This window comes from Channa argus, chromosome 7 (assembly GCF_033026475.1).
Source record: "Channa argus isolate prfri chromosome 7, Channa argus male v1.0, whole genome shotgun sequence".
Taxonomy (NCBI): Eukaryota; Metazoa; Chordata; class Actinopteri; order Anabantiformes; family Channidae; genus Channa; species Channa argus.
In genome coordinates this window covers 22,629,245-22,641,080 of record NC_090203.1, presented here as the reverse complement: position 1 = coordinate 22,641,080, position 11,836 = coordinate 22,629,245, and the positions used below count along the sequence as shown (strand labels likewise).

General features: G+C 41.5%; 1 protein-coding gene across 4 annotated transcripts in view; it reads right to left on the bottom strand.

Moving 5' to 3' along the window:
• LOC137130040 (intermembrane lipid transfer protein VPS13B-like) overlaps window positions 1-11,836 on the bottom strand; it is a 298,799-nt gene that overhangs the window by 8,567 nt on the left and 278,396 nt on the right. For all 4 annotated transcript variants that reach the window (XM_067509626.1, XM_067509627.1, XM_067509624.1 and 1 more), the window contains exons 52-60: window positions 8,716-8,923; window positions 7,079-7,267; window positions 6,414-6,560; window positions 4,536-4,822; window positions 3,367-3,494; window positions 3,037-3,233; window positions 2,162-2,280; window positions 1,040-1,490; window positions 509-673 (exon numbers count right to left, since the gene is read on the bottom strand). In XM_067509626.1, coding sequence (XP_067365727.1) covers window positions 509-673; window positions 1,040-1,490; window positions 2,162-2,280; window positions 3,037-3,233; window positions 3,367-3,494; window positions 4,536-4,822; window positions 6,414-6,560; window positions 7,079-7,267; window positions 8,716-8,923 — 1,891 coding nt within the window. The remainder of the gene's footprint in view (window positions 1-508; window positions 674-1,039; window positions 1,491-2,161; window positions 2,281-3,036; window positions 3,234-3,366; window positions 3,495-4,535; window positions 4,823-6,413; window positions 6,561-7,078; window positions 7,268-8,715; window positions 8,924-11,836) is intronic.

Genomic DNA, 11,836 nt, shown 5'->3' with positions numbered 1-11,836 from the left:
TTTCCATGGACTTAAGTAAGCAGGTCACAATTGGTTTGCTCTGAAAAGCTGATTTCTTAACTGTCATGTAATTGGGAAGGCTGCCTCCTGAAACCGGGGTAGTGGATTAAGGAAACTGACTTTCTCCAGGTAGATTTTCTTTCCAGAGAATGTGGATTTCTCTGCCATGAATACGCATAACAAGGTTTCTAATCAGCTTTCTCCAGCGGCGCATGTGCCTAACAGAAGGCTGCAGATGGAAGCAAGCAGCCGAGTGAAAGTCTGATGCAGAGGCTGCTGGTACACGCGTATTTTCATGATTCTCAATTGCATGTGCACTCGGTTCTCCGATAACCTGAGAAAGCTGATTTCTCTGAGTAACCTGCTTACTTAAATGCATGGAAGCTGGATGTTGCTGGATGAGCAGTCTGACCCAGGCTGAATGTACTACTGTGGTTTTAATATGAGAAACAGGAAATATACAGCCTCAACAGTGCTTAAAACTGAGATTATATTATGAATAGTTCACCTGTTCGGGGAGGATAGGTGGTGATCCAAGCTCTCTGCTGCTCTGGCAAACTGCTATGGCTGGGGCCATAGCACTGTTGGGGATGTAGGTGTAAAACAGCGTCCTAATGTAGTAGACAAACGTGTCCTCCAAGTAGATTCTGGCAGGCTGAAGATGGAACGTAACCTAATGGGGATCGTGCACAAAGGTGTATAAAAAAAACTGTGTGTGCTGAAAACTATTGATTCATGATTGTTACATTTAAATTATTATAATGTGTTACATTGTTATGTAAAATCTGTGTTGATGTGTTGCTAATTAAGGCGGCTGCTGTGTCGCTATGTAATTCAAAATGCCAGCCACTATATTTTTTTTGGCTGCTTAGATGGCTGCTAGGGTGTTGTATGTGACTGCATGAGTTACAGAGATAGTACTACCAGTGTTTTTAGGAGCAGAGGAAAAAAGAATTCCCATTTACAATTTTTGTTATCAAAAGGACAGCAGAAGAATCTACTATCACAAAAAAAGAAAAAAAAGGAAAGGCCGACTAACCTCCTCCACAGTGGATTTGTCTTCAGTTAGTGCCATCGTTAGCTGCAGGAAGCAAGAGGTTTTGAACTCGGCCAGAGCTTCAGGAGACTGTGTGGGGTTGCTTTCGCTGGTCCATGGAGCCCTGGGCTCAGCTCCTCCTCTTTGATCCTGGCACAGCAGCACAGGGAAGTGGAAACTTGCTTGGTTATACAGTTGGTTGTCTACTTGCAAAGTAGAGCAGTAAAGCTCAATCAGAGAGCCATCAGACATCAGAGCTAAGATGGATGCTGTATCCAGGCAAGACTCATTTGCCAGCTCTGCAGCAAGCGGGGTATGTGCTGGAGTGAGGCTGAGGAGCAGCTTGGTCAGTGTAAGTCTAAGCAGCTCCACAGACCTGGAGGGACTTGTAATGTCATCACTTAACACGATGCTGGCTTCACTCAGAAGAACTCTGGAGGACAGTTTGAAAGACCTGATAACAAAATAGAACATAATAATGTGAAATTAGAGTAAATGATAGTGGAATAAAATGGTTCAAAACACGTTTTTCAGTTATGCTGTTAGTTAACTGTCTCTTTTCTGCAAGAACCACTGTATTGGATTACTTGAAATTGCACAGGTGGTCATAATGTTATGCCTGAACTGTGTTTATGCATGTGTATGATTCTGATTATATGTAAAGCAGATGAAGCCAAACACTTTCATGTGCTGATGATGCTTTCTACAACCAGAGGATATTACCACAGATTGTCTGGTGTCATTTGTTTACATTTACGTAATGTTATTCTATTAATTTTCCTTTTTTGCCAAAATGACACAGCAGCTATGTGTTGATGTAATGGAATAAAGCTGCAATACCATGTTTCTACTGTACAACTAATTTCAGTCTTGGCAATACAAGTAGGTTTTATTGCCCTCCTGTGGTGAAAACGATCCCTCTGTCTTCATGTTTGGAATATAGAAAGAAATGCTGGAGGGAAACACTGCTGCAATTTGAAGGAAAGGCAATAAAAAGCTCACACGTATAGATCTTGAGCTTATAAAGAACCACATTCACAAATGATTTGTTACAGTTTAAATATACAGGGAGCATAAAACAATAACGATAATAATAATAAAAAAACACTGCCTGTACAAACGTACCTGCATTGCTGGCTGATTACAGCATCCACACTGCCCTCTGGTGCCAGAGACAAAACCAGGGTGCCTGTCTCATACACCACGTCTATGTAGAGACAGCCAAAGCCTGGCAAGAACACCACCTGCAAATGCAACACAGATCTGTGCTAAGATGGATTAAGCTATTGTCAAACAACCCAGGGTAGAGTGTCGCACATTTTAAGGATAGTGCTCAACACTATGCTTGGTGTGTGTGTGCATGTGTGTGTGAGCCTGAAAACTTAAACTTACACCTTTTCCAGGTTTACAATGATCAGTTCCTCATGTGAGGAAAGGAAGCAGACCCCTGCTGAACCATTCATGAGCAGCCATAACAAGTCCCACCTTTGACCTCTAGCCCCTACCACAGAGGTCAGATTGAGACCTCACAGTAACCAGAGATACACAGCTTCAACTCCAACCTGCAGCTGCTTAGACACAATATCTAACCCCACACTACTACACTGACCAGACATAAGAAATACTTAAGCTAGCTCACTACTTGACCCCATACACAGAAACACGCTAAGACACAGTGGTCTTTCTACAGTTGTGAGGACACTCATTGCCCCTTGTGCTTTAACCATCACAACCCTCAGCTCTTAATGTAATAGCAAATGCTGACTAATATATAACCCTCAACTACAAACACAGACACTGTTGTGCTAAAATCAAGGTTGTTCTCATATGTATTTTTTCTTCTTCTAATATATTGGTAAAGCATGTTTTAAAAAAAAAAAATTAAAGTTTAAGGTAGGAGCTTGGGGCTACTGAATGAGTGCAGGAGAGATTTCTGAGTTAGGAAAACGACACCTTAAAGATACAGTAATTAAATTAGCTGCCAACGTTCATGCATTTACCTGGGTGCCGGGACAGTTGATATCTATGGGGTCAGTCCAATCGGTGGGGCTGTGGTCTGTAATGGTTTTTAGCAGCAATGTAGGCAGCAGCTCTTTCTGCCTGCATTCAGGGAAACTAGAAGAATGGTGGTAGAGCTCGTGATGTACAGAACAATTGGCAGGCAGAGGACGGCAGTACACCTCAGTCCTTGGAGCTTCTGCAACGCATAAGAAGAAACAGGAGGAGGGAAAATGGTAAGCTGCCCCAGAAGAGCTTGTTGTTAGAACAAAGGAAATGGACAACCCTGCTGAGAGGAGCTATCCAGTCAATTCAGACAGTGCCCTTCTTACCTTTAATATCTTCTTTCAGCAGAAGGGGAATAGGACACTTGTTGTGAATCAGCATGCGAGGACTAGGGTCTTCGTTCAGAGTGATATATGTCACCCCGAGGTGCTCATGATATATCAGTACTATGGCTCTGCAAAAGAAAACATAAATATACAAACCCATAAATAAAACATCCACAGACAGCTCATATCCCAACCCCTCTGACCACACAGGGCTCACACACCCAACATGTCAAACGTCACATTACTGCTATGTCCATTTGCAAATCTCTGAGGTGCATCCAAGGGCTGAGCCTTAATTGAATCCAGGCAATGACACACCATTACTCTGTCAATGCGTTTAAGTAAGCCAGTTACAATTGTCTGTCTCCAGTAAGCTGATTTCTTAAAATGTGAATAAGAAAACGGGTTCCTGTAATCAGAGAAAATCAAGAACTACAGAAACCAGATTTCCCCGGGTAAACTTCTCTTTGAGATCTAAGAAAATTACACAACCAGGTTTTAGCACAAATCTGCATGTGCACTTGTAGGACCGCAGACCAGGAAAGTAGCAGAGAGGAGGGGCTCAATTCTAAATAAATCAGCTTTACACCACTGAACATTTAAGTGCGGTATGGTGTGATGGTAACTAAAATACAACAGCTTGTGTAAACGCAGATAAACCTGGTGACATAAGTGAATATAAACGTCGCATGTATGTTCGTGTTGAGTTGTGTTACTTTTTATATCTCTGTGACTGGCTACACCTACATTTTGGCACAAACACACAGTAAATAGGTGAAACCAAGTTGACCAAACATCAAAACACAAAGGTGCATTTGTGAAAAAATAATTGCACATACATATATATTGTTACTGACAGTCATCCGACTATGTAATTAGACAACTTAACTAAATTAAAAGTATTCAGTTGAAAAGACCAAAAGTGAGTAAAAATGAAAGAAAGACAGATATTAAATTGACAGAGAGGAATCAATGGCACAAAACAAGCTGAGAGAGCGTAACTGGAAATGTTGAGGGCATTTCTCCTTTTGCTTCATCTCTAGTGCTTAACAAGCTGTGACTAGCTCCAGTGTGTCTCTGTTTGATGTTTGATGCCAGCCTGAGTTCAGTACCCTGCCTGTAAATGGACTGTCACAGCCAGCAAATCACAAATGCTCCGCTTAACCCACCTGCTGCTCAGGCCACCCCCAGACTCTGGTTCCCTAGGAACAGACAAACTCTGCCTGGGGAAGTCTGGTCGAATGGGAGCAGGGAGGCTCCATGCTGCAGACCCGACTCCAGAATCAGGCTTCGGAAACAAGCTGAAGAGCAAGTGCCTAAGTGGCAGTGGGAACTCCACCTTTCCCTGGATATCGGTTTGGATGAGATCCCAGTAAGGCACCGAGCAGGGCTTGGCCAAAGACGATTCTTCATGAGACGCCATGCTGAACACTGTTGTCTCCGGTATCTCACAGACCTGGTGACAGAACATAAACAACCATGTTGAAAAGTAAGAGGCAAAGAAAGGAAAGAGAGAAGAGAGGGGAGGAATAGGAGAGGAGAAGAGACTAGAGAGATCAGATGAAAGGAAAGAAAGATAAGAGAAGAAAAAAAAAACACAAAACTGAAAGATGCATAGAAATAAGGACATAAATTAGACTAAATAAAGTGACTGAAAAATGTGAGGGGGATGTGGACAAGAATATGGGATAGGACATGGACGCAAAGAATCAAAGAGATGGCAGAGAGCAAAGAAGATGCAAGTGATTATAACAAAAGATACATGATAAAACCACATTGTTATTGTACTCTTTTCTTTCTCCCACTGAGCTTAGTGCTAAATTGGTAGCAGAAAAGCCCTGCTGTGCTGGTGTAGCAGCCAGTGAGCAGCGAGTAGTTGAGGGTTATAGGGATTAGGCCTAAGCATGATGAATAGACTGACTAAAAAGGCATTCCTAGCCTTGTTTGTGGTCTGTGTTATTGTTAAGCCCAGTGCTTGCTATAAGGTTTTTTTTTTTCTTTTACTGTTTTACTAGTTTCTTAGTCAATTAGTGGGAACTGGCAAAGTCTGCCAACCTTCTTTAAGACGATCTGAAGGCTCGTTAGATGACATCATTGCATTGTTGCTCTCTTTGGGGACAAGCAGCAGATGAAAGTGAGAAGCAAAACCTGCATCCAATTCTGGGTGTTTGTCTAATGTTCCTATGAAGTGCCATTGCCACATGGTGAGAACAGCGGAGGCAGAAAAAGGGGGTGGGGGGAGGGGGGGGGGGCAACATGATTTGATGGAAAACGGCTTGCTGCATCTTGACAATGTGTATGTGTGGTAGTAGTGGGGTGGATGTGTGTGAGTAGTGCACGTGTGAAGCTTCACAATTTTCACCAGGACAGAACAGACATGAAGCAGGGCCATTACACATACACACTTACTGTACATTAAAACACACACACTCACACAGGATTCATGGTTGTGAGATAGCACAATAGAACTGAAGCTGTTAAAGTTATGATCTTAGGATTTACAACAGGTGTTGTAACATATAAAACGCAATTCTTTACAAGTCTAAATAAATGCAAAGGGGGGCAAAAGCCAATCATGTCTGTAGCCATGAGTTTCATGTATTACCATACAAAAATGTACTGAATTTACTGACAATGCTTCATTAAAGCTACAGTTTACAATAAACGCTAGCGCTAAGATGAGACGATACAGCTTTGCTTCACTCTTCACAATCCACCACGCTTTACACAGCCCTGCAGGTAGTCATCGATATCTAGTCCAAAACAATAGAATAGATAAGAATGCTAATAAACGTACGCAGAAATTGTTGCTCTTCTCTGACTCTTTAAGAGCGAGACTCGCCCAAACACTTCGAGAGAGAATATCTCTGCACTGTTACCAGTGCTGTTTATTGAGTTTGTATCAAAGGAAGCTTCAAAGTGTTGGAACATGTTTATATATTACTATTACTATATTGCTATTTTTGTGCGTGGATTAGTGTAAGTTATAGAAATGCTTTATTATATGGCATTGGTGGGAGAAGGTGTGTGTTCATCTGAGCATTTACCTGGTCATCAGTGCCTAGTGAGTAGTCACTCCGCAGAGGCCGATAGTGGATCTCATAGGATGTGTTGTTGACGAGGATTGTTCTGTCCTCTATCTGTAGAATCTGGATGCCATGTCTCACTGCAGATGATACGCAGAACTGACACAGCTGCAGAGAAGCAACAGACATTAATTTGTCAGCAAAAAAAACATACAAAAAAAAAAAAAACCCAAACAGTTGCATTACTTCTGCATATCATTTTTATGTGACAAGATACAGAGCTAATAAAGTTGCTGCAGGAATGTAATGCACATAACTTTCTTCTAGCAAAGCTATGGCCTTGTTGTGAAGGTTCACATTCAGTATACACATTCAGTTCAGTGTCAAAAGTTTTTTTAATGTAAGCTAAAAAAATCTAATTTTAGCTAAGGAAGTAAACATCTTGGTTTGGACTACAGTGAGCTTGGGTTGGGAAAATGGCTGATGAAGAAAAACTGCTGAAAAATGCCATGTAATTCAACAAAACACAACATAAAACACAATCTGAAATGCTACTACAAAGTACCAAATTAAAAGCCTAACATTTCACAACTTCTGCTGATAATTATATAAATTAATATTCCTGTTTGCAACATGCAGTGACTAGTGGTGAGTAAGGTTTAGATCTTAACCACCGTTTACCTCACCTTCTGTTTTCCAGGGAAGGCTCCCAGGGTGATGTCAACTTCTACAAATCCCTCCTCATCCAGTGTGACAACCTCGGAGCCCGATTCCTCCTTCCATCGAGGAGAAGTCAGGTCATGGACCAGTTTTAGTGCTGTAGACTTGTGGACGGTGTTCGTGTGGGGCCAGTAGATGCCAATTTGGAAGGCTTCCTGAGCGAGGAAGAAGAGCAACAGGAAATAGAGAGAGGTAACAGTGATTTAATACAAAAATGTACTATCAGAGTTCATATTTGTTCATATTTGAATGCTTTTTGAAAACAATGAAAGCCTCAACTGTGACTCTTTTACCAAAAACTACAGTTTTTGTAGATGTTTGAGTGGAAGAACACATTTTTCACAAAACAGCAGCCTTCTCCTACAAACTGATCAACCTGGTCTTCTCTCCACTTGGCATTATGGGTAACTAGAAAGGTTACTATGGAAACAATCTTTATTTGTTTCTATTTCACAGGCTTTTCTCCTTGTTGTTTTGTGCTGAACCATATCAGCACTTGTTCTTTGATACGTACGCCTTCCTGCTTATCCCTCAGTAAGTGACAGAGAAATCTGTGTATGTATGTGTTATGTTCTGCAGAAGGAAAACCATCTGGAGACCTCTTCTTCTGATCTCAGAAGCCAGAGAAAAGACATGCCTACAATATATGGTGACAGAGCTTGGCTTCAGATAAAGACTTAAGAAAGGAATAGTGTTGTAATGCAACTCTGGCGAATGAGCTCAGGTTTTGTGCTTATAAGTCAAGACTGAAATGAGAAGAGAGCTTTCATAATGTAGGCTGCCCTGCCACGAAATAACAGACATACAGGTCAGTTTCTAAAGACAAAACATATCTTTAGTGCAATATTAAGATCACTGTAGCTCATGAAGTGACTGCAATTTGGAAAGTATAGGGTCTATTAATGTCTTTCAGACTCAGAATTAGTTTTACTGGCAAACTTTTGTTCAGATGGAAAAAATTTAACTTGACCTTCATGCAATATGACTCCATTAATGTGGTAAAGAAAATGGTGTGTAGATACGTATTACTCAACTCAAGACACAAGTAGTATAACTAAACCAAAAGCAGAAAATTGAAATATTTTCCACATTAACGTTTACTTCACTTGTCCAGAGAAATACTACCTGTGAATATAGTACAATATATTACTGTATCTGGCCATGTAGTCCCTGAAAGTCACGAGCTTGGCAGTTCTTTTTATTTAATGTAGAATAAAGCATGATGGTGGAGTTGTTAGCCCCGCCGCCTCACAACTAGATGGCTCCTGGTCCGAATCTAGCTGCTGGCTGTGGCCTTTCTGTGTTGAATTTGCATGTTCTTCATAGGGTACTGCGGTTTCCTCTCACAGTCTTACACGTTAGGTTAATTAGTGAGTCTAATTTCCCTGTAGGTGTGCATGTGAGCATGAATGGTCGTCTGTCTGTGTATGTCTTTCTGTGTTCAGCTTGGGACAGACTGGCAACATGTCAAGGCTCTACCACACGCCTCGCCCAATGACGGCTAGGACAGGATCCAGCTACCCCGCAACCCTGAACAGCATAAGGGGTTAAAAATCATGGATTAATGAATGGATGGATTCAAATCCTGTAGATAGCAACATACCTTGAAGTTTGGTGGTACAATGACCTTGCCAGCTGGTATCTGGAGTACAATGGTCTCTCCCTCAAAAAGCCAGAGGTCCCATTGTGAGTGGTTGGTCAGCAGGGCCCAGGGCAGTAGCTCTACCAGCAGAGTATTCAGGCCACACTTCCAGGAGGATAATTTCACCTGCATGGGGCTGTCCCACTGGGCAACTGGTTCTAGCACAGCCCTGTGGACAGAACACATTACTACAGAAATATCCCCGATCATATTTAAGAATAGGAATTACACTGTACTGTACGGAGCCACTGGAAACTATACAGTATGAGTGAAAACATCTCTGACCCAGTGAATTGGTGCCTGGTTCCATACAAGATACCAGGAGCTCCAGGTATTCCATAAGATGTTTTCAACTAATTTCCAAACCAAAACAAAGTGTTGATCCCACTGAAACTAAATAAGATGATTATGATGATGTAAATATGAATATGAAATGGGTTTGGTACATCATTTCCTGGACACATAAGGACTATCGATAATTTTGTCATATTATTAAGAACCTTTTAATACCTTGGCTTTCTTAAATATTATAAATGACTTGAGGCTGCAAAGGCCTGTGATTACAGCAGGATTTGGTTTAATTTACAGCACTGAACTGTAAATTACAGCACAAGCTGCTAGTGTACGTTTGTGTGTATACTGTACATGTTTTACATGGTACAGAGTAGGATGCAGCCTTAAATAGGCATTTTAATGTGTCACATATAAACAAACAGTTCTCATACTGGTATACTACGCATTCCATTGACACACTGATAACAGTCACATGGGGTATACAAATACATAGGAAGAAACAGTCTGCAAACAACTTATGCAACACAGAGAAAACAGTTGACAAAGCATCTGGGAACACACATGGGCATGTTGAGAGACAGGCACAAACAGACACACAGACACAAATACACAGTCATTTCATGGTGATCTTATAAGTTCAGAACAGTGCAGAGCACCAGACCAGAGCCAAACAAACAGTTCTCCGGGACTTATTCTGAAGTACAAAACCATCAAAGCCTGCACAGTCCTCCAAAGTCTGTTCTCTCCACCAATTCGCCATCCCAAACCTGCCACACACCCAAAGATGCCATGCTGTGAAACAGGATCTAAAGAAACATTGCCTAACCATTCACTGGTATTTGTCTGTGGTTAAATAGGACGTTGGCCTCAAGACAAAGGACAGCAAAGGGCAAGGCTCATAAATCACATTACAAAGCTCACAAAAAAGCTAACTATAGGAAATGTGCTCAGCAGCTTCTGTCAAAACCTGCCAACTCTGGAGCTGAGGGTTGCAGAAGCGAGGCACACTCAACACAAACGGCTGGCAGCCTGTGCTTACCCTAACCCCAACCACTACAAGATGTTTGTTTAATGATCACAGAGGTGCCTCGATGCCATTAAAAATCCAGAAAAGACAGAAAAATAACATTTACCGTTTTCAACTTCCTGTGCCGCCTAAGACACATTGTTTACACAGTCCCAGTCAGGAAGTTCAGTTAGTTTGGTTACTCTGCAGTGCCAGAGAGACTGTAGAGAATCTCCAAAAATGCAAACTATCACTACTGTCCACATTAAAGAAAATATACAATTTAAACTGTGGCTTGCAAATGCTGTCCAAGTTTTGAATGTATTTAGAATTTGCAGTCTGTGCTATTAATCCTCTAATGAAACCATTGTTTCTCTTACCATTTTATTCTTATACTACTTCACATTATGTATCATATGTATTACATGTATATACATATGTATTATGTATTATGTATCATAAACTGCCACTTTGTGTTCTGGCTTTTGCCTCACAGAAATGGATCGCAGCATAGAGAGGGCTCATTGACAGAGAAACCCAACACCAAATAACAGTCCTCCACTGAGATGCTGTGTGTGTGTGTGTGTGTGTGAGAGAAAGAGAGAGAGACATATAAGGTGAATTACGTACTGTATATGGTGGTGTCCATATGTAGCACAGTGTTACGAGTGTGTACGCATGTGTTGGGAAACAACCTGTGTGTGTGTGTGTGTGTGTGTGTGAGAGAGAGTGTACAAGGAGCAGGCACCACCGGCAACCACAGGCAGACATATGGCCCACATGTCCAGCAGATCCACTGCTGGGACTCTGTAATGCAGAGTCTGAGGGAGAATATGTGGCTACATTTTCAATCACTCCTATCAAAATGTAATTGCCTTGTGACAAAAGATGATTCCCAGAGTGACATCTGTGGACAGAATGGGTCACATACACACATGGGTACCCACACACTTTATACACAGTAGAAATGCTGTGCACTTTGCAATCCTATGCCAAGTTTTAACTGAATGCAAGGCCTTTGACTTGTGTGAGAAAGCGAGACTGTGACAGAATGACAGTCTGTGGGGACTTGCTGCTAATGTCTGAGGCATGGCTCTGCATTGTCTTTGCAGTTAACAGTTTGATTATGCGAACAAAGAGTCAGCAATAAAGAGAAGCCTCCTTCATTAAAGCCTTTTGCTTGCACAACTCTGGGCTTTGAGGAGGGAAGCTAAAGAGAAGCCTACTAATAAAAAAACATACTGGTGGGTCTTGATGAAATCTACGTTATGAATTTCTTAAAGTCAGATTTAGTGCCTGCCACAGAAGTGCTATAATAAAACAAAAGATTTAAACATGTTGACTTCTTACAAAGGATTAAGAAATGTCCTGGTCTGCTATAGCTCAAACACTCTCAATGTTGTGAGAGGGATCCTGGCTCAGAACTTACATTGTGCCATTATGTTTCTATCCTGCTTTGCTTCACCTTGATTACTCTACCCACAAGCTTGTAAGTGCAGGGAGGTTTTTAAATATTTGTTTCTGCAGTTCAAAAATAACCATGAAAGCACAAACCTTTGTAATTTCCCCCAAAGGTCTCCAATCTATCTCAGGGCCAGAGAGACATACAGATAGACAATCCCTCAGACTCACGTTCACACCTGCAGCCAAATTAGAGTCACGAAATACCCTAACATGCATGTCTTTGAACTACAAGAGGAAAACCCTCGTAAACATGGAAAGAACATGCAAACTCCACACAGAGACGCCACTGCCGGCTAGGATTTAAATTGGGGGCATTCT